This window comes from Oryctolagus cuniculus, chromosome 4, assembly GCF_051225735.1.
Source record: "Oryctolagus cuniculus isolate XC-2025 breed Fujian yellow rabbit chromosome 4, ASM5122573v1, whole genome shotgun sequence".
Taxonomy (NCBI): domain Eukaryota; kingdom Metazoa; phylum Chordata; class Mammalia; order Lagomorpha; family Leporidae; genus Oryctolagus; species Oryctolagus cuniculus.
This window is the reverse complement of record NC_142870.1, coordinates 152,665,239-152,688,444: the sequence shown is the minus strand read 5'-3', so window position 1 is coordinate 152,688,444 and position 23,206 is coordinate 152,665,239. Positions and strand designations below refer to the sequence as shown.

At 44.0% G+C, this 23,206-nt stretch overlaps 1 protein-coding gene across 18 annotated transcripts in view; it reads left to right on the top strand.

Annotated features, from left to right (window-relative positions):
* The window catches only part of TBC1D5 (TBC1 domain family member 5), a 605,221-nt gene that overhangs the window by 530,647 nt on the left and 51,368 nt on the right, over window positions 1-23,206 (top strand). For 10 of the 18 annotated variants that reach the window (XM_070072843.2, XM_008266048.5, XM_008266047.5 and 7 more), the window contains 2 exons: window positions 1,633-1,910; window positions 6,117-6,182. In XM_070072843.2, coding sequence (XP_069928944.1) covers window positions 1,633-1,910; window positions 6,117-6,182 — 344 coding nt within the window. The remainder of the gene's footprint in view (window positions 1-1,632; window positions 1,911-6,116; window positions 6,183-23,206) is intronic. The other 8 variants (XM_089332288.1, XM_017346738.4, XM_089332287.1 and 5 more) reach the window with 1 other exon arrangement.

Below are 23,206 nucleotides of genomic sequence, written 5' to 3'. Positions count from 1 at the left end.
GGGAAAAGTGGTTGAAAACAAAAACATTCAGGAAAGGAAAGCAGTGCTCATCTGCTTTTAAGAGCTATTGCGATGAAAAATTGTTCGGCATGAGCTTGATCTATATGTTTTTCATGGTTATTAGTAGTAATGAAGATGCATTAACCATAGTCTCTTGATAATGCTCTAGCAGTTTCCTAGTACTTCTATCAACATATAAATTTTACAACTGGCAGTATGGGAATTTCAGTAGTACATTTTTGTTTATAAAAAAGGGTAACAATATTATAACTTCTTCATATCTGTGAATTATGAATGTTGACTGGCAAACAAGCAAAACGAAATGCAGCAGAACTTCAGAATCAAGATAGCTCTCCTTTCTGCCACGACTCACGAGAAACGGGGTGCACGCAGGCTGCTGAGTGGAATATAGTGCCAGAGGTGAACGCCTCGTTAATGTAAAATTTATGAGTTCTTTTCATTCCTTCTTTCTTCTCAATAAAAATGTTCTGAGTGCCTTCTCTGTTGCTAACCCATATTCTCTGTAAATTGAAAACACTCTGCTTCATTAGGCGACAGCTAAAACCCACAAGTGGTGTGTGATCACCACAGGGCCCGAGCTCCTCTAGGAAGCATTATTTTTAATCATTTTGGGAAGGACATTAAATAGTTCTGTCCATTCAAGATGAAACTCGATACCAAAGGAGCCGTTTGAACCTGTCCACGCTTTGTTGAGTGACGAATGAGTAGATCGCTCTTTCCAAGGCCGAGCTCCGGGTTGTGGATTGGACTTGTCCTATCGCCAAAGCAGTGAAGCCCCAGTGCCTCGCCCGGGACGTTCCGCTGGCTCCCGTCGTTAGAGGAAGCGGGGTTGAAGGAAGAAGCATGGTGCAGGTTCCTTTTCGCTGTAGAACCATGGGACGGTTCTGCTTTAGAGCACGGTTTGGTGACAGCAGGGATGTAGCTGTTCTGTGAAAAGTAGAATTACTGTGTCAGTGCTGCCAGGTGGAGCTGGGGCCAGGCAGTGACAGGGAATTTGGGTTAACTAAAATCCCATTAGTGGATCTCTCAAACTTGATTATCAGTTTCCTACTGTATGAATAAGCAGCAAAATGAAAAAACAAGTTTCTATTAATGATTTTGCCAATAAAAATACAAACCTCAGTATTGTCGGGGTGTGGGATGGCCCATTCCTACAACTAAAAGAATTTATAATCATAACTATTCTTAAAGATAATAGCCCTAAATGCTGGAAGAGTCCAAGTCATGTGGGAAGTGACTGCTCACCTAACAGATGTTTGCTTGGTGCCCTGTACGAGGCAAGTCTGGCAAACTAGGGAAGCCAGGAGAAAAGGGTCTGCTTGGGGCAGGTGTTCCTCCAGAACCACATTATTGGCAAGTGATAGGACCTGTTTGTAGAATGAATGAGTGGGAAGTAATGCAACTGTTTTCCATGAGCCACTTTTTTAAGAATTTTGTTTCGTTACTCCATGATCACTGAGCTTGCACTGCTCACCATACATGGCTGACGCAGTAAATGGCCTTTTTCAAAGCTGACCGTGGTTTTAGACCAATGGGGTATAGGAAGTAGAGTCTTCTTCCAACTTAAGTAATCTCTCTGCTTATTATTTTGTTTGCTTGTTTGTTTTACAGGACCAATGCCAAAGGTGCACCCCTGAATATAAACAAGGTCTCTAATAGCCTGATTAATTTCGGAAGAAAGCTGATTTCCCCAGCAATGGCCCCAGGCAGCGTGGGTGGCCCTGTAACTGGGGGCGGCAGCGGCAGTTCCTCTTCGGTCCTGCCCGCGAGAACCTCAGTGGAAGCCCCGAAGCATCACTTGCAGCAGCAGCAGCAGCAGCAGCAGCAGCAGCAGCAGCAGCAGCAGCGACTGCTGAAGTCGGAGAGCATGCCGGTGCAACTGAACAAAGGTAGGAGCAAAGTGCACGTGAACGCGGAGGAGACACCCACCCTGTGGCCTGGGAGTGCCTCGCCTGCCTCGGCAGAGCCAACCTCCCCGAAATAGAAATTCGTGCAAAATCAGGCTTTTGTAAATCTCAGAGTTGATCATTTTTAAGTTGGACTATCATAATCTGTCTTCTTAAGTGAGAACACCTTATGAGGTAATTCGTTAAGGTTTATTTTCACATTGATATCCTCGTATTCTTGATTTTTCGTCCTGTGGCTGCCCATAGCACAGGAGGGTGTGAGCTCACACATCACGGCCTTGAGATCAGCTGGTGTGCCCTCTGCCAGCTCCGTACAGTAGTGCTCCGAGAGGGGCGCTGTCTTTCAGAGGACGCGCTGGAATGGGAACGTGCAGTCCTGTGGCCGTTGCTGCTCACCGCGTCCGTCAGTGCGTCGCTCAGGTTTGGAGGAGGCATGCCCCTGGGCCTGCATTCTCTCATCCAGCTGCTGCACCCCCAAGAAATGGGAAAGAGGAGATTAAGGGAGAGGTGGGGAAGCTGAATAAAATATTAAGCAGACGAAATAAGCGTTGAGTCCATGCTCTCGAAGACCTGTGTCTGCACTGTTAGCCCGAAGGGCAGTTGGGAGATCATCCCGTGCACACCTGTCCTCTGCCGAGGGACTGTTGCTGGCAGCACGCCCGTGCCCGGACTCAGCGCGCTCTGTTCTGTCTCAGGCCTTCCCACTCAAGCGAGCCCTTTACTCAGAAGAGAGCCCTTCGGTTCTTACTCCGCACCCTCACTCTCTGATTTCCCACCTGCTTTCAAAGAGACCTAATGTGTTAGGTCCCTCTACTCAGAGCATGTCAGAAGCCAGCTACATTTAGTTTTCGTGGTGGAATTCTGCCAGCGATGCTATGAAAGCAAGAATTAGTAAAATCTACAGCAGTCAGTCCTGGACCTCACCACACAGCCCTCTGGGGCCTCGCAGTGTCACAGCAGACATCCAGACCCAGGCCTCACTTGTGTCTTAAAGGGATCCCTGTGCTATAGCAATGTTTAGTGACTCATGTGGGCAGTAACAGTAGTAATACAGGGCCACTTCCAAAAGTCCACCTGAAAAATTGCAGGATAAGTTCATCTTTATGCAAAAAAATTTTGAAACCCATGCAGTTATTCATAATGCATCTTTTCCATGAATTTTTCAAAGCCTTGGTATTGTAAGAAAACCTTGAACTGTGTTCCAAATACTCCGCCTAAGAAGATTGCACCCGAAATTATTAAAGACTTTACATATTGGCATTTAATTATAAACTTACGTTAAATGGACTTTGTTCCCCAAAGATGCGTAATAAATACTAGTCAGTGAGTGCACGGGCACGTGCAGGTGTGCAGTGTGCGTGCTTGTCTTCCTACATGGATGGCATCCTTACCCGTCTCTTCTGTATTTCTTTGCCTGTGTGCAACATTACACCATATATAACTAGTATGTAATTTTTTGTTAGAATACTCAGTTAGCCATACGTGAGAATATCTTGTTTCAAATGCATTCTTTCCTTTTCCATGTAGAGCTGTCACACATGATTTAAAGAACAGGAGATTTCAAATCATTAACATGTTGTAAATGTATTTTAATGCCAGGAGACATGCCCACTTCCAGAATGGAAATGAATGTTATTTTACATATTTCTTAATTGTACTGTTTTATTGTTCTAAACAAATATGATTTCAATATTGCTTTGATAACAAGCTTTAGTCAGTTGTAATTCTAACTTATGGCAGGCAAATGAGTCAGAGAATCTCTTAACGCCGTAGCTTAAATTTTCTGAGGAACCAAGCCAAATGACTGTAGAAATATAAAGTTGTGTCTCTAAGGAAATGTCAAGTATTAATATCACAGTACGTGAGAAGGGAAGTGCCTGGAGATGGAACAGTCGCTGACAACCAAGTCCCTAGCTATAAGGAGACGACAGAGCACGCAAGCAAAGCGTTTGGAACGGAAGTCTCGCGAGGGCGTTCAGTCACTGATCCCCGTCCTCGAAGCTGGCCTTGTTTGGCAGCTCCTCCTCACTACTTCTCTCTCTGATTTGTTCTTCTCCTGTCAGTCTACCATAGAAGCTTGTCTACCTTCATGCCAAAGGTAAATAGTCCTGCTGCTGCCCCTCCCAGCGTGGAAGCTGGAATAAAACTGAGGGCAAAGAGAACAGTGACTAGAAGTAGAAGGCAGCGCTGTCTGATGCTCTTTGTCCCTCATGCACGCACAGATAAACCCCAGGGATACCCTGAGGCTCTGCAGCCCTCTTTATCTCCCTGAAAGGAGGCTTGCACCCAAGCCCCAAACTCTGGGCTTCTTTTGGTGACAAAGCCTTCTCCAAAACTGGGTCTTTCTGCGGGTGTTTTCCGCTAGCATCCTGCTGGGCTGTGCCACTGACAGGCGTGTCACCTGCTCCCAGAGATGAGGGAGTGCAACATGTGGCCCATCGGGGGCTTGTGTTGGTTTCTGCTTTCCAGGTGTCTCAGAACAGAGCCCTCTACTTAGTGCCTTCGAGGAAAGACATTGTTATCGCCTTTTGAATATACTCTGCTGGGAAATTCAAAAGTAGTTTTGCAAAATGATTGTTTATGAAGAAGAAAATGCCTATGGTTTTCATAGGTTAGTTAGCACTCAGTTATTTTTATTTATAAGAGACAGTTATATTTGTAATCCAAATTTGTAAATGCTTGAAATGCATTCTGTAGTTTGTGTATGTGCTGGGGGTGGGATGAGAAAGAAGAGACAGCTCAGCCATCCCCTGTAATGATCTTGGGGATCCTCAATATTAAAATGAGGGTTCAGTCTCTACATTAACAGGTGATCCAGAAACAGCAGAGTAAAATGTGTCACAGGCATAACACTGAAAATGACCTTCAACTATACAGAAAGTAGGCACCATCCATCCGTGAATCTAGAGTTGACTACCGTATGAAACTGCACGGCCTGTTTCTGCTAAAAGCTGTTCATCACTTCTTTCGGTTGCGCTCCTATTTATAGATTTTATTTCTGTTATCAGAGAATGTAATGTGTGTGCTGTTAATTGATGGGGATGACTTAATTACAGCCCAACAATTTCCAGATGAGCTGGCCACGCGGTGAATCATAATTGTAGCACACGGTCAGGACACTGAGGGTCTGATATTTAATCCAGAAAATGATTCTTTCTTACTACTGTATTTATTATATAAGAGCTAAGGGGAAACAAGCCTATTAATCCGAAATTAGCATGTGATGCCTTTTAAAAACGCATGTTTTCTTTAGCATGTTAGTCTCAAAATAGCATCAGCCTTCAGATGGTGATGTACCCAAGAACAAGTCTGTTGACAGGGCTGTGCTCAGCGCTGGACTTGGTCATGCAGGATTGATACCTGACTTTGAAACATGTTTAAGTATGTCTAGAGTCTTCCCTCTAAATGTTAGCGTACCTCAGGCTCTTAGGATTTCCTCCTGGGCTCCTTTTCCTGCCTTTCCTGTGTTCTTAAAATGCACTCTTTATTTCCCCCTTCCTGTTTTCTTTGTCTATATTTTTAATTGCTTTTTGAATTTGAACTCTTCTCTATTTTAAGCATTTGCCCCAGATCCAGTTTGTAAATGAAATTTTGCCTATACCACGTGTTTCAAGTCAAGGGTATGCAGTTCCCAGATTTATTTTTACATGTTGATGCTTAGAAGTACATGTGGTAACATGAAATTTTTTATTTCTTAATATGCAAATTGAATTTATTTAAGTCATTTCACTGAGGAAGTTGGCTTCAAGTTTAGTTATAAGTAAATTTTTTTTCTGATAAAGGAGGAAATCTGTTTTGCAATAATGCTTATTTCTTAGTAAAAAACATATAACTTACTTTTGGATACAAAGGTTTTTCAAGAAGAAAATATAAAATTGCACTAATATTTGTAGCATAATGAAATCTAATCAGAGGAATCTTTCAATTGCTTAAGTTTTTTGTACTCCAGACTAGTAGAAACTTGTTTGTTTTTTCTTTAAAAAAATCAGAAGCTTCTTAAGAAACATTCTTTTTAAAAATTATTTTCTTTAAAAATATTTTGCATTAATTTTTCTGTTTTGTTTGTGCTGTATTTCATGTTATACTGTATTTTAGCAATTTGATAAAATATTAACAACATTGGATATGAAAGAAAAGTTGATTATTTCCTTTGTATGAAATCTAATTATTCTTTCTTATGAAATCCAGGCGATGTAGTAACAGGAAGCGATGCTCAGGTTTCTGTTCCTGTCCAGAATCTAACTGACCTCCAAGGTACAGTTTCCATAGCGATGTAGTGTGCATCACTCTGCCTGCAGCATCATCATTGCCTCCTCAAAAACTCCATTTTTCCTGCCCCCCCCATTCATGCTGTTTATCAGTTCACTATCATTGTTCAGCCACTGAGTGGCGCTGTTGTGTAGAACAAAAGTCCCCTCTCTTGTCCTACCTTGGTGATGCTGAATCTGGCTGTGATGTGGGTTTTCTGTCAAATGTGTGCAAGCCTACGGTATCCTTGTGAAACAGGATTCCCTCTCTATTTTGTGGTGGTGTGAATGCTGCACTTCATATGGCAGCTCACACTGGAGATGTTCTTTTCATTGCACACGTATGCCATGAATGTCCAGTTTATATGCCGTGATTGGCTAGAGGCATTAAGATTTTGCCTCAAAGGATTGCAACCTGATTTTGAAATGTTTTGAAGTACATCCTTTAAGCTATGAATTAAATTAACACAAAGTACAGTGTAGCAAATCTCCATATATGGTAACTAGTTTAAGATAAAAAGAGAACATTTTGTTTGCATAAGAAATACAAAAAATGGCAACCCATATTCAGTACCTCCTGTGGAATTTTAAAATATAAATATTTTAGGTTGTTGCATTAATCTTTTATGATGCAGTCTTTTCAATGAAATATGCCGTAGAGAGGATTTCTGTGTCAAATGGAAGCCTAGACAAACTTTTAGAATCTTTAATTCAGGAGACCAAAATACCCACGTAATATAGTCAGACAGTAGTGTTAAAATGCTAACAGTTTTAATATTTTGCCATACTTGCAGGTTTTTACAAATTTAACAGAAAAAAATGGATTATAACTAAGAGATAAATGATAAATTGGCTTAATGTAAAAAAAAAAAATACACCACGCTGTGGCAGTGACAGAATGGGCTCTGCCAGCTGCACCCGCCTGCGCCTGCGCTGGGTTCTGTGTTTCACAGGCCCCTTTCTGGCCTCCTTCTGGTGATTAAGCCAGCTGACCCTTAAGGGCTTGGACATTCCAGGAAGAGCTGCTGATTCTTCTTCTCTCTTAAGTGATCTGCATTTTAAAAAATAAAGGGAGTGGAGAAGCTGGGAGAAGGGAGAGAAGGCAGACAGCCTCCCCAGGATTTCCCTAGATGCACGTTAATGTGATGGTCTGATGCAGTGAGAATTCACAAGGTTTAGATTTTGGTTCCCTAAGGTTAAATTCTGGCCTCACAGGCAGCTTTTGCACAAGTATTCTGTTATCCCACAGTGAACGATTGCAGTGTAGATCTTTGGCCTTTCAGCAAGGCGTGCGCTACAGAGCCCAATGTATGCCAGCAGAAAAGAGAAAGCTGAGGGTCACCTTGCTTACTCCGATGCATTTTTTCCTGTAGACCAGAGCCGCATGAACAGTGTTCCGTGGTTACTAGAACTTTGAAGTGGGAGATTATATCATATCGTTCAAACAACTTGTGTTAGATCAGTAAAATCATCTCACTGAGGGGTTGCTTGGGCATTATTTTTGCTTTTGATGACCCAATCAAGCCTGCACAAACAGGAAGTGGCTCTTTCTCTGGATACCTTGTTCAAATTCCCTTCTGCCTCCAGATCCCATCATCTGATAGAGGTGATTCCAGCTACTTTGAGATGTGAATCCCAAGTAAACAGCTTTCAGTCTGTGATGATGCTAAAATGATAAGACAACACTTACCTTGATTTGCCCTCCTGAAGTCTGAAGTGGCTTGCCTGTACTCACAGATGGAAGCCTCTCTCTCTCTCTCTCTTTCTTTCTCTCTCTCTCTCTCTCCCCCTTTCAAATAAATGGATGGATCTGAAAAAAAAAGAAAAAAGCGAGTGGGCCTATATTCAGTGTCTTAAGAACACTTACAATATAAACTAATGGTAATAACTGTCATGGGTTAGAAATCCCGAGGACCAAACTGGGCCAGAGATGTGAACGCAGGAAGTTTAGTCGGGAGTCCTCAGAGCAGCACCGGGAACGAAAGAATCCCACTGGGCAGAGCAGAGTGGGTGCTGCTGGCAGCCCCGGGGCTGGGCTGCACTTCTGAGTTGTCCACCTTGAGCTGAGGGGGCCGGCATTTTTCCTTACAGACCCGGATCAGCCGCTTGGTGTGGGACTGCTAATCCCAGGGAAGGGGCATGACCCTATGTGGCCAGGGCAGCAGACCATTTCCAGACAGGAGCTCTTGAACGCCGTCGGCTGCCAGCACCCCCAGCAGCTAGAGGAGTAAGGGCCTTGGTTCCAAAGGGGCAGTGGCACATTTAAGAATGTGCTTCAAACGTTAGTACAATCAAATAAATGTGTGTTTTTTAAATGAATTATTTAATGTAAGAGGCAGGAAGGGGGAGAGAGGAAGAGACCTCCTCTTCGCCAGCTTTACCCCCAAATACCCAGGAGCCAGGAACAATATAGGTCTCCTATGTGGGTAATAGGGACCCAAGTTCTTGAGCCTGTTGCCCCCTGGGGTGGGCCGCAGCAGGAAGGTGGAATAAGGAGCAGAGCCAGGACTCAAACCCAGACACCCTGATACAGGATGCAGGCATCCCAAGTGGCTTTTCACCACTGCAGTAAATACCCTCTTGCCCCCAAGTATTTTGACTGCTTCTAAAAGCCACAAGAGCTGGGGCCGGCGCCGTGGCTCACTAGGTTAATCCTCCACCTGCGGCACCAGCATCCCATATGGGCACCGAGTTCTAGTCCCGGTTGCTCCTCTTCCAGTCCAGCTCTCTGCTGTGGCCCAGGAAGGCAGTGGAGGATGGCCCAAGTCCTTGGGCCCTGCACCCCATGGGAGACCAGGAGGAAACACCTGGCTCCTGGCTTCGGATCGGTGCAGCTCCAACCGTTGCGGCCACTTGGAGGGTGAACCTGCGGAGGGAAGACCTTTCTCTCTGTCTTTTTCTCTCTTACTGTCTGTAAATCTGCCTGTCAAATAAATAAATAAAATCTTTAAAAAAAAAAAAAAAAGCCACAAGAGCATCAAGACCCTTGAGCAGCAGTTGGGCTAAAAGCTTGTCGAGATGACTGACCCTTCGGCTCAGGAGCTGTCCCAGTGAGGCCTGGTGAGGCCCAGGGCACCTTGCAGCTGTGAGCAAGATCTAAGCATGCGAAAAGCAGGGATGAGCCCGGACCCCCAGAGGAAATTCTCCGGCATTCCCTTTGGGAACATTCCGGAGACGCCATTTTCTCAAGGTCTAAATGTTTGTGTTCCCAAAAGGCGGAGAACTGTTAGTAAGCAGGTTTCTGTAACTGAGGAAGGACACGTCTTGAATGAGTGTTTATGTGAGATACAGGGCAAGTTGCTTGTTAATGCTACTGCTGATTTGGAACTTGATAATTCAGAAATACGTTCTGGTAAGAGCTGCCCATAGTGCATCACTAAAAGGAAGTTTGTTAAGCGGAATAATAGCTAAGACAGAAGCCTGTGGGAGTTACCAGCCTCTGAAGGGAGCAAATGGCTTCCGAATTCTTCCTGGATTGTGTCCCTATTCTCACACAGTAAATAATTAAAAAGCTAATTTATTAAGGTAGGTATTCTAAAGATTTCTCCCAGACACATCATTATTTTTTTATGTTAGTTACAAAATATAATTACCTTCGTGCTGTGGAAAGCACTTGGAAATTCAGATCATTGATTTATACCTGTGCTGTTCAATATATTTTTCAATATTCCTGGCCACATGGACCATGGAACACTTGAAATTAATATATTATGATGTTAAAATATGAGCTGCACTTTGAAGAAAAATGAAGGCAAACTATATTAATATTTTTTATTGTGACTACATATTACAGTGATAATAGTTCAGATAGATTAAATGAGTAAGTAAAATGCATTCCACCTTCCTTTTTAAATGTGAATACGAGAAATGAACAACTTTATCCGTGGCTCACAGCACTGATGTATACCGCCCTCTTAACTGGTCGCCACTGGACACAAGCACCCTTGATGGTGGCCCGTACAGCCATGGTGCTCCTTTTTCCCAACAGGTGAAGCTGATAATGGCCGCAGTCTCTGCACTTGGTACAATATGGCCTTTGCAATACGTTTCAACATGTTGCACATATCACACTGCTGTAGAGATTTCTAATTTTCTGATTTCTTCTTTGTGAGTTGGGAAGTATGTATGTAGTGAAGATTGGGGGGAAAAATGAGTAGTGATCAGCCGTAGTTCATGTAGAATCTAGAATCAAAGAAAAGGTTCCTGGTTGTATAATAATCTCAACATGGACTCAGGTGATTTGTACAAACTGGGTTAACTTTGTAAGATATTTTTCTGTAATAATACTGTAACTCATTAAATGAAAAAATGTCTATTTCCAGCAGATTTGATGGAATTTTACTTATATTTTATACATTTCCTATAACTAGATTAGACATAGAATGTGTGCCTCCTACCCATTTCAGAAGGTATTCACAGCAGCTAAAATTTTGTGAGATGTGGTAGATAGAGGTAGGTGTTTTGCACAACAGTTAAGACACCCACATCCCACACTGGCATGCATAGCTCCACTTCCAATTCCAGTTTCCTGCTAATGCACACCCGGGGCGTAGCATCAAGTACCTGGGTCCCTGGCACCAACGTGGGAGACACAGTGTGAGTTCCCAGCTCTCACTTCAGCCTGGCCCAACTGAGATGTGCACATTGGGGGAATGAATCTCTGTCTCTGTCTCTGTCACTGTCTCTATGTCTCTCTGCCTTTCAAATAAATAAAAACAGGAGCAGAAGTTGAGCGCAGCTGAGTCGCTGCTCGGGACCCCCGCATCACATATCAGGAAGCCTGGCTGGAGTCCAGGCTACTCCACTTTCGATCAGTCCAGCTTCTCGCTCACGTGAACCCTGGAAGGCAGCACCTCGAGTACTTGGGTGCCTGCTAACACATGGGAGACCCGGACTGAGTTCCAGGCTCCGGGCTCAGCCTGGCCCAGCACTGGCTGTCGCGAAGATACGGAGAGAAAACCACCAAATGGAAGCTCTTTCTCCGTCTTACCTGTCTGCTTCTCTCTGCCTTTCAAGTAAAATGAAAAGTAAAGTTTTAAGATAAACATAAATATTTTAACAGGGTTTTTTCAACAGTGTTTTTTTTTAAAAAAAAGATTTCGTAGATATTACTGCTCACAATAATTTTTTTTCATTTTGGAAGAAAAGGACTAAAAATGTAATGGTCCACAAAATGCTTACTTTTTCCAGGAGTATAATAAAATTTAAATGATTCTCCCTGGAATTTTAGATTAACTCAGATTTTGAACTATAATGTCGAATATTGAGAGTCTAGAGATCATAAGTAGAGTATAATAATCCAAGGAATAACAAAGAAAATTTCCCAGAGCTGAAGAAAGATATTGGCCCAGAGACAGAGAAAATATCCAACAAGCAAGATGGAAGTGGAAAAGGCCCATCCCTCATAATCTCACAGAAAACTTACAGAACTTCCAGGGGAAACTCTACACGTTTCCAGAGAGAACAACAACAAGAAACAGGAAGTTTGTTTGTTAGATAATAATCGGACAGACTTTGAGTTCATTTTCAACATTCTGAAGGAAAATTGTTTTGAACTAGAATCTTACTCTCAGCCACACTGGTATTTGGTTCATGTAAGTATTCCAGTCTGCCAACAAGCTAGCTTCCCTCCCACTCCCAAGCGTTTATTTCTTTTAAACACAAATATCCTGCCACTTGCAATTATAAAATCACTCTTTTAAATAACCCTTGAATTGATGCAGAAATTTTTAAAATTACAGATGTTTTAGAAGTCAGTGATAGCATATCAAAACCTTGAGAGAGAGAAATAAAATGATACTCAGAAGAAATAGATTAATTAGAAAATAGTAAAGATTAGAAAATTAATTAGCTTAAACATAAAATTCAAGAAGATTATAAAAGAATGTAAATATACCTAATGAAAGTAAAAGATGAGGGCCGGCGCCGTGGCTCACTAGACTAATCCTCCACCTTGCAGCGCCGGCACACCGGGTTCTAGTCCCGGTTGGGGCGCCAGATTCGGTCCCGGTTGCCCCTCTTCCAGGCCAGCTCTCTGCTATGGCCCGGGAATGCAGTGGAGGATGGCCCAGGTGCTTGGGCCCTGCACCCCATGGGAGACCAGGATAAGCACCTGGCTCCTGCCTTCAGATCAGCGTGGTACGCCGGCCACGGCGGCCATTGGAGGGTGAACCAACGGCAAAGGAAGATCTTTCTCTCTCTCTCACTGTCCACTCTGCCTGTCAAAAAATAAAATAAAAATAAAATAATAAAGTAAAAGATGAATAATGATACAAGAAGAGATTAACAATACATAACAAAACAGATACATCAAGTGAAACTGAAAAGGTTAGTTCTTTAAAAACAGCAAAGTGGTCCAACACTGAGTGAGTCTGATCAAGGATGAATGTGAGGGGGGCCCAGCACTGTGGCTCAGTGGGTTAAGCCACCACTTGTGCTGCCAGCATCCTATATGGGTGCTGGTTTGAGCTGCTGCGCTTCTGAGTCAGATCCCAGCTAATGGCCTGGGAAAACAGCCGAGGATGGATGGTTCAAGTACTCAGGCCCCTACACCCATGTGGGAGATCAAAAAGAACTCCTGGCTTCAGCCTGGCCCTGGCTTGCAGCCATTTGGGGAGTGAACCAGCTGATGCAAGATTCTCTCTCTCTCTCTCTCTAACTCTGATTTAAAAAATAAATAAATAGATCTAAAAAAGGGGCTGACTTTGTGGCATAGTGGGTAAAGCTGCTGCCTGTGATGCCAGCATCCCAGATAGACTCTAGTTCGAGTCCTGGCTGTTCCACATCTGATATAGCTCCCTGCTAATGGCCTGGGAGAGCAGTGGAAGATTGTCCAAGTGCTTGGGGCCCTGCACCCATGTGGGAGACCTGGAGGAAGCTCCTGGCTTCAGCCTGATCCAGCCTTGGCTGTTGGAGCTTTCTAGGGGAGTGAACCAGCTGCGCGACGCACTGGCCACAGCGCGCCTTGGAGGGTGAACCAACGGCAAAGGAAGACCTTTCTCTCTGTCTCTCTCACTGTCCACTCTGCCTGTCAAAAAAAAAAAAAGAAAGAAAATAAAAGAAAAAGAATCATGGTACAACTGAGATAAAAAAGTTGAGATTTGGTTTTCATTATAACAGACTCGGGGCTGGTGTTGTGGCACAGTGGTTTGAGTGGCTGCCTGTGACGCTAGCATCCCATATCAGAGCACTGATTCCAGTCCCAGCTGCTCCACTTCCAGTCCAGCTCCTTGCTAATGCACCTGAGAAAGCAGTGGAGGATGGCCCAAGCACTAAGGCCCCATGCCAACCCATGGGAGACCTGGTTAGAGTTCTGGGCTCCTGGCTTTAGACCAAACCCAATCACTGTGGCAATTTGGGGAAAAAACCAATAGGTAGAAGATCTTCTCTCTCTCTCTCTCCCTGTCACTCTGCCTTTCTTTTTTTCTTTTTTTTTTCTTTTTCTTCTTTTTTTTTAAAGATTTATTTATTTGAAAGTCAGAGTTACACAGAGAAAGGAGAGGCAGAGAGAGAGAGAGAGAAAGAGAGAGAGATCTTCAATCCGCTGGTTCACTCCCCAACTGGCCGCAGTGGCCGGAGCTGTGCCAATCCGAAGGCAAGAGCCAGGAGCTTCTTCCCAGTCTCCCACGTGGGTGCAGGTTCCCAAGGACTTGGGCCATAGCAGAGATCAGAATCAAAAGTGGAGCAGCTGGGACTTGAACTGGCACCCATATGGGATGCCGGCATTGCAGGCGGTGACTTTACCCACTATGCTACAGCACTGGCCCCTCTGCCTTTCAGATAAATCTTTAAAAATGTGGAACTTAGTGCAATATATTTTAAACAATAAAAAAGCACTATTAGATATAACTTTATAAGTTGAAAATCTGGACTACGTTTTCTTCCTGCTGGCTTAAAAAAAAAACACACACACACAAATATAATGGTTGAACAACCCCAGTTTAGTTTGTAGCAGTTCTGTAGGGTTGTAGGGTAGAAGTCTGGCACACGTCTCATCAGACTAAAACTTGAGTAGGTGTCAGAGACTCCGGGGCAGGGTCTGTTCCCTTCTCATTTCAGCGCCGGCACAATTCAGTTCCTTGTGACCGGAGGCCAAGGGGCCCAGATCCCTGCTGGCCGTCAGCTGAGGACCCTTCCCAGGCGCTGCAGGCTGCCTTATTCCTTGGCTCCGGTCACCATCTCTCCACTTTCAAGGTCAGCAATACCAAGCCAGTCACATCTCTGTGACTTCTCCCCTTCTGCTACTATAAGGATTCTTGTGATAACCCAAGATATCCCCTCCGTCTCAGGGTCTGTAACCTTGAATAACACCTGCAGAGTCTGTCTTGCCATGGCAGGTGAAATTAATACGCTTGGAAAATTAAGGGAGTGGGCATGATTCTGCCTGCCACATACATGACTTTTAAAAAGAAGATATGAATTATCAAAATTGATTCAAGAACAAACAAAAAACAGAAAATTCAAAAGGCATCATACTAGTACCTTTAAAATAAATAAAAGTTTAAAAAAAAATAAAATAAAATGTCATTAACCAGGGCAGAGTAGGCTGTCTCCACCTGCAGCGCTGGCATCCCGTATGGGCACCGGTTCGTGTCCTGGTGAAATCGGTATATGGGGTGCCATATGATATCACCGTGTGCTTATTGATAAATTCCCAATACTAATAAGCCTGTGTGGGTTCTTGCCGAATATTCAGAGAAGAATTCTGAATACCGTCATAAATGAGCAAGGCAGCATGATACGTTATAAACTTTTCTTCGGTGAGAAAGATGCATAGGAGAGTGAGGGTGTTAGTCTAATCTAAGGAGAAGGGAAAATCTGGAGGTTAGGCTGGAGTCCGTCCCAAGCAGAAAGCAGGTCAGAAACCATGTGCAGCAGCGTTGTGAGCAGCTGTCCACACTTATCACTGGCAACAAAACAGGCTGAGAGCGCTTTTGGGGCGCTCCTTGCCTTTTATATATATTTTTGAAGGGGAGTGGTTACTGATGGCAGGTGGGCACCCAGGTGTGGTCAGGTAGGGCAGGAGGTCACACAGGGGCATGGCGAAGGCGTGGTCTTCCAGCTCCCAAACCCGATCAGTTTTATCCTGTGCACCTGCCTACCTCATTGGCTGTTCCTCTTCCAATCCAGCCTTTACCTGTGGGTTGGGCAGGCGGCAGAGGAGGTCTAAGCCCTGGGACTCCTGCACACCTGTGGGAGACCTGGAAGAAGCTCCTGGCTTCCGGCTTTGAATCGGCCCAGCTCTGGCCATTGTGGCCATTTGGGGAGTGAACCAGAAAATAGAAGATATCTCCCTCTCCCTCTCCCTCTCTCTCTCTCTCTCTCTCTAACTCTGCTTCTCAATAAATAAATGAGTAAAATCTTGAAAAAGTCACCAACTCCATAGAGTTTAGGTGGATGATCCAAACTTTGAATTCAATCATATAAACTTAGAAATGGAAGTTTTTTCATTTTGTTTTATGAAAAAGACATGTTCTTGTGAATCAAAATACTTTTTACTGCTTAGGATTTTCTTTTGTTCTGTGAACTTTTAAAAGGAATTGGAACTTCAGAGCTGAGCAAGCATCGCTTTGTGTTAGCAGCATCTTCCACTCACACCCAGGGCAGTAAAAGCCACTGGCTAGGGGAGTAGAATTCCAAACACATGGGAAATGGATGAAAAGAGAAATTCATGAAAGAAAGGAAAAAGCATAGATTTATGACAAATATCCAAAGTATATTCCACTATTACACTCACCTGAGAAATGCCTTCCTAAGCAAAACTCTAAAAGATAGACACATACTCTGTCCTCTGTCTCTTCATCCTTTCTCCCTCTCATATTATTAACATATCACATATATATGAACATTTACATACAAGCTAACATATATATGTTAATCTCCAGAAGTTAGAAAGCATCCCCCTAAATCAGTTTTGAAAAGTAAAATAAATAATTCACTTAGGACCTTCCAACAGCCTATAAGTATGTTAAAAGATACACAGCCTCACTGGTTATTAGGAAACTTTAAGCTGTCACAGTGAAGTCCCCATCCATCTGATTAACCAAGTAGATAAATATATGAATAAAGATATGTCCTGTTATGTTTACATTTACAGGTAAATGAACACATAGGTACCTATGTGGAATACCATCATGTCCAGTCCCAGCAAAGATGATGGGCAACAAGTGCTCTTGGTGGGTTTTTAATTGGTAACAGTCCCAGGAGAAGGAAATTTAGAATCATTTGTCTACATTTTAAAATGCACATGTAGTTATGTCACCAGAGAGAAGTCATGCGGTTCTCGTCTTCACACAGGAAAGAATTCAGGAGTGAGACAGAGAGCAAAGTCCTAAGGTTTTACTGGGGACAGGGCATCCGTCAGATGGAAGGGACAGAGAGAGTCACTTGGACTGGGGGCGAGGAAGGTTACATGGTTGAATGGAGAGAGTACACCTGGCAGGCCATGCGGGCGGCTGGGCAGAGAGCAGAGAGCTGAGCACGCAGGCTTTGCTGGGCTCCTGGTTTGTAAGGGAGTCTCCTTTTACCCCCTTCCCCTTCTCCTCCAGGACCAAGGGTTTGCAGAGTGTAAATTAGAAAATTCCTTCCCTGGTGTGGGGAGCCCTGGTGCCAGGCAAAGGAGCTTCCCAATGGTTTTATTGCCCAGTGTTACGGGGCCAGGTAACCCTTTGGTCCTGAGGAGAGAGAATTCTCCTGGGAGCTTTCCTTGGGGGAAGGGCTGGGACCACCTGTCAGGTTATCAGGGTCTGGGCAGGACTCTGAAGTGTAGATACTGGGCTGCTTCCAAAGTGAACTTTTGTGGATACTGGTTTCCTCAGACCCCTCTCACACACATTAGGCTAATTTCTAGCTTCCTACCTAATATTTAGAGGAAGTTCCATTTTGTATAAATATAACATAGAAATAGCCAACTATTTGTGCTTAAAGGTATACCTCTCTGAAATGTTAATTGCTATTTTTTTAAGTGGCCAAAATTGAAAAAAAAAAAAGAAAGAAAAGACTGCATGTATGTTCAGGAGTCTACAGCTATTAAAAAGGTAGACTTTATATGTGCGATAGACACATTGCCAAGCCCAAGTTCAAAAAAAGCAAGTCACAGAGGGAAGCATTTTTGGAACAACGGAGTAAAACCTGTAAAAATGTTTGCTGCTGTTAGTTTGGGTGTCTCCCGAAGGTCCGTGTACTGTGGTCTTGCATTAATGGTGAATGGATTAGGGTGAGGCTTGATCTCATGATGTCATTTAGGAGGTAGGCGGATCTCTAGGTGAGTTGTTGGGTTTGCTTTGGGGGGTAGTTCTCAGAGCTGATTGGTTGTAAAAGCTCAGCTGGGCCTCGCTGCTCACTCTCTGCTTCCTGTGGTCCTCATCAGACACCAGACCAAAGGGCTGCCTGACTGTGAGTGAAAATAAACCTCTTCTTTACAAGTCAGCCTCTCAGGGATTCTGAAGCACTGGAAAGCCTACCAATACATTGTTCTTCTACACAGACAACAAAAACTAACAAAAACGATCAAAATCAATTTTTTCAGAACTCAAATCAGCCGAAGGTGACAACAATCTGAGGAGTATTTATTGAAGGAAAAAATAGCTGAATGAATGGCAGCAGTGAACTTTGTGGTGATTTAACTTGTTCTCCTCCCATACCCCTCTCCCCAGCTCTGCAGTAATCTTAAAAATCAGTAGTCTTGGCCGGCGCTGCAGCTCACTCCGGTTGGGGCGCCAGATTCTGTCCTGGTTAGCCCTCTTCCAGTCCAGCTCTCTGCTGTGGCCCAGGAAGGCAGTGGAGGATGGCCCAAGTGCTTGGGCCCTGCACCCCATGGGAGACTGGGAGGAAGCACCTGGCTCCTGGCTTCTGATTGGCACAGCGCGCCAGCCTTAGCGGCCATTTTGGGGGTGAACCAACAGAAGGAAGACCTTTCTCTCTCTCTCTCTCTCTCTCTCTCACTAACTATCTGTCAAATAAAAAAATAAAAAATCAGTAGTCTTGGGGCCAGTGTCACATGCATCATGTTAAGCTACCACCTGTGAGGCTGGCATCTCACATTAGCTCTGGTTCCTCTTTCAGTCCAGCTCCCTGCTAATACATCTGGGGAAGCAGCAGAAGACAACTCACATGGAAGACACAGGCAGAGCTCCAAGCTCTGGTTCCAGCCTGGCTCAGCCCTGGCTGGTGTGACCATTTGGAGAGTCAACCAGCAAATGGAAGATTTTTTCTCTATAGATATAGAGATAGATAAATAGATAGATACAGATAAATAGATATCCCTATCTGTACTGTCTGTAACTCTACCTTTGAAATAAATAAATCTTAAAAAAATAAATCAGTAGCCTTGCTACCAGGGAAGGAAAAACAGAATGGATCTGGAGCCTCCTGAAAGTCCCATCCCCAGTGAATTGTCACTGTTTGACCTGTGTGGCAGGTCTCCAAAAAACCCTCCCTCATGTGGCTGGTCTTCTTTAACTTTATTCAGAGCTTGCTAAGTGCAAAACCCTAGGTGTCTGTGGAAATAATCAGTGGCGATTTTTAAAAACCACAGCTGCAGAAACTTACCAGGAAAACCAGATGCTGACCAAAAAGTTAAAAGGAAAATCTTGTTAACAAGATATCCACAGGGGGCTTTGAACAGCTCTGACAGTTTCCCGGTATTCTGGAAAGCCATATGTATGTGTGATATTGCACACATGCTCAGAAGTGCTTGGGAAGGGCTTAATGGATTCTGGATGGACTCGAAGCTCTGAATAGGTGGGGATGAAGGCTACAGGACAGTTGTGAGTTGACTTAGGCACACTCCAACACACATGGCCCTTCAGGGTCAAGGTAGACTTCAGTGGCCAGACAGAACAAGGGATTTAGACTATACAGAATGAGACAAGAGCAAACACCAAGAAAAACAAAGTGGGGGGAGGGGGTATCTGATTTCCAGACCTGCACGTTATATTATTTTTTTAAAGATTTTTTTTTTTGAAAGGCAGACAGAGAGATCTTTCCTCTGCTGATTCACTTCCCACATGGCTACAATGGCCAGCGCTGGGCCAAACCAAAGCCAGGAGCTTCTTCCAGGTCTCCCATGTGGGTGCAGGGACCAAAGACTTGGGCTATCTTCCACTGCTTTCCCAGGCACATTAGGAGGGAGTTGGATTAGAAGTGGAGCAGCCAGGTCTTGAAGCGGTGCCCATGTAGGCAAAAGCTTTACCTGTCATGCCACAGCATCATGCCCACTGCACATTCTGTTTTGAAAATGCTAGTTTTCAGTAAAAATTATGAGGCCTGAAAACAAAAATCAGGAAAGTATAGCCCATGACCAAGGGCTAAAGTAGCCAGCACAGACTGCGAGGCAGCTCCCATACTGACTGCATTCACTAGATACAGACTTGAAATCAGCTACTTTGTGTTCAGAGAACGGGGTAGCTGCATTTAAGAAGAAAGGAAAGAGTAAGAACAGCATTCTACCACATAGCGTATACCAGTGAAGAGAGAGAGTTTTAAAATAACCAAGTAGATAATCTGGAGTTGGAAAGTGTAAACAGGGGCTCAGCAGTGGGTTTGAACCAACAGGTTGGAGCTGCCTTCTGAGTCACCCAGTCTGAGGCACAGAAAGGCACAGGAGAATGAGACACGCAGGACCCCCTCACAATACACAGCAGAGGCAGTGGGACTCCTAGGGGAGAAAGAAGGGCAGAGGAATATCTGAGTGAATGGTGGCTGAAATATGCCCGACTTACGGTCCCAGCTCTGCTCCCGGCTCCAGGTTCCTGCAGACCCTGGGAAGCAACAGTGATGGCTCAAGTGCCTGGGCCCCTGCCGCCCATGTTGCAGACCCAGATGGAGTTCCTGGCTCCTGGCTTTGGACTGGCCCACCCTGCATGATAGTGGAATAAAGATAGTTGTGTATAAATGGAATACAGTTTTGAGTATAGAAATAAATCCTTAACATTTATGGCAAATTGATTTTCAGCAAGTGTGCCAAGGTCATTCAGTGTCGAAAAAATACTCTTTCTGGCTTCTTTTTTTTTTAAAGATTTATTTATTTATTTGAAAGGGATAAGGGGAGAGACAGAGACAGATCTTCCATCTGCTGGTTCACTCTCCAAATGGCTGCAATAACCATGGCTGGGCCAGACCAAAGCCAGGAGCCAGGAGCTTCTTCTGGGTCTCTCACCTGGGTGGCAGGAGTCCAAACACTAGGGCCGTCTTCCACTGCTTTCTCAGGCCATTAGCAGGGAGCTGGATCAGAACTGGAATATCCAGGACTCAAACAGGGACCCGTATGGCATGCCAGTAGCTTACTACTGCACCACAGTGCCAGCCCCAAGAATACTCTTTTTTTTTATAACTAATCCCTGGAAAACTGGATATCCACATGCAAAATAATTAAATTGTAGTATCACACTGTATACAAAGTTAACTCAAAATGGACCATGAACTTGAATGCAAGAGTTATAACTTTAACACTCTCACAGGGAAACAGGAGTAATCTTTATGACCTCAGGTTAGGCTGTGATTTCTTATATAAGACACGATGATCATAAGGAACAGAAGAAAAAATAGATAAATGGGGCTTCATCCAAATAAAAACGTGTTAGCTTCAAGGACATTAAGAAAGTAAAGGCCAGCGCCGCGGCTCACTTGGCTAATTCTCTGCCTGCAGCGCCGGCACCCCGGGTTCTAGTCCCGGTCGGGGCACCGGATTCTGTCCCAGTTGCCCCTCTTCCAGTCCAGCTCTCTGCTTTGGCCCGGGAGTGCAGTGGAGGATGGCCCAAGTGCTTGGGCCCTGCACCCCATGGGAGACCAGGAGAAGCACCTGGCTCCTGCCTTCAGATCAGTGCGGTGCACCGGCTGCAGCAGCCATTTGGGGGGTGAACCAATGGCAAAGGAAGACCTTTCTCTCTCTCTCTCTCTCTCTCTCACTGTCCACTCTGCCTATCAAAAATAAATAAATAAATAAATAAATAAAAAGAAAGTAAAAAGAGAATGTACAGATTGGAGAAATTTTTAGAAATCTTGTATCTGAGAAAGGATTTATACCCAGAATGCATGAATAACCTTTGTAACTCAACAATAAAAATAACACAGCTTTTAAAATGGGAAAAATATCTGAACAAAGAAGACATACCAGTGTCTGAAAAGCACATGAAAATTCTCAACCTCGTTACTAATTGGGATATTACAGATCACATCCACTAAGATTTCACATCCACTAAGAGAGCTTACAAAAGCATGGCTAATAGGAAGTGTGGATGGGATGTGGAGAAATTGAAACCCTAACAGTGCTTATAGAAATATGAAATGATACAATCACTTTTAAAACATCTGGGCAGTTTCTCAAATGTTAGAGAATTGCCAGAATGGCCCAGCAGTTCCATTCCCGAGAGACATGAAAACATGAGGGCACTTCAAAACATTTATGGAAAAACAGATTTAAAAGATAAGTTTACATTCGTGTAAAAAAAAAAAAAACCTTTGAAATCTAGGCATTCATTTTTTATGATACATATTTTCCATGAACTTTTTGCAGATCCCCACATACATGGAAATTTGACCTTTTAAAAAATATTTATGTGTATATGTATTCATTCATTTCTTTGAAAGAAAAAGGGAGACTGATCTATCAATTAATCTTCTATCCACTAGTCAAATAGCCACGCAACCAGAGCTGGACCAGTGCAAAGCCAGGAGCCCAGAACCCCATCTGGGTCTCCCACATGAGTGGCAGGAACCCAAGTTCTTGGGCCATCATCTCCTGCCTCCCAGCTACACTAGCAGGACGCTGGACTGGAAGCACAGAGTGGCAGAGATTCAATCTGGCACTCCAGTATAGAATGCTGGCATCCCAGATGGTAGCCCAACCCACTGAGCCGCTGTGCCTGCTCCAAACTTATCTTTTAATGCCATTTTCCACAAAGTTTTTGACAAGTTCTCATATGTTCACATCAGTGTTCTTGGCAGCATTATTTCTAATTGTAAAAACAATGGATACAGGCAAAATGCCCATCAACTGATGAATGCATAAACCAAATGTGGTATATCTGTGCAATGGAATATTACTTAGCGATAGAGCTGGAGCACTGATGCATGCTACAATGTGAATGAAACTTGAAAACATTGTGCCAAGAGAGAGAAGCCAGTCACAAAAGGCTACCTATTGTTACTTCATTTCTATGACGTGTCAAGAAAAGGCAAATCCACAGAGACAGAAGCAGATTCGTGGTTGTCAGGGGCGCTTCTGCCATTCTCCAAGGCTCAGCTCTGGGGGCTGGCATTGGGGCAGGGCAGGGGAAGCTGCACCTGCAATGCTGGCATGCTGTGTGAGCTGCCACCAATGTGGGAAACCCAGATGGAATGCCAGGCTCCTAGCTTCATCCTGTCCCAGCTCTGGCAGCCATTTGGAAGGGGGGACCAATGGATGGAAGATCTGTGTCTGTCTCTGTCTTTCCCTCTCTCCCTGTAACTCTCTCTGCCTTTCAAATAAATAAATAAATAAATAAATCTTTTTTTTTATTTTTCAAAAAGAAGCAGCTCCAACATTACCCATGATAGGTTGGATTATTCAGGAAACTAACCCCGAGATGGAGTAAAAAGTATGAAAGGTTTATTGGGGAACAGCACCTGTGAGAGGAAAAGAGGAGGAAGAGGGACTGGACAGAGGGATGGTGTCAGACTGTGACACAGACCTCACGAAAGTCTCTACCAGCTCAACAGGAAACTGCAACCAAGATTTCCCATTAGAGTGCTGTGTTGGCTGGAAATGGGTAAGCCCTTTACCACCAGTCGTCACCCTGAGAAGAGCGTGAACCTGGTTCAAAACCTGAGGCAGATCCTGCACAGCCTTAACGACTAGAAGCTGTCAACTCGCCACATTTCTTGATGCAACAAGTATTCCTTAAAGAGGACACAGCTGCACTCAAGTCTGTGTGCCTCCTCTGTGGCGTGTGCCTTGACTTTCCTGTCACCCGGATGAGAAGTGGTAGCTCTTTCCTGAGAAAGAGGCATTCTTTTTTTTTAAGAAGCTATTTTTTTAATATGTATTTATTT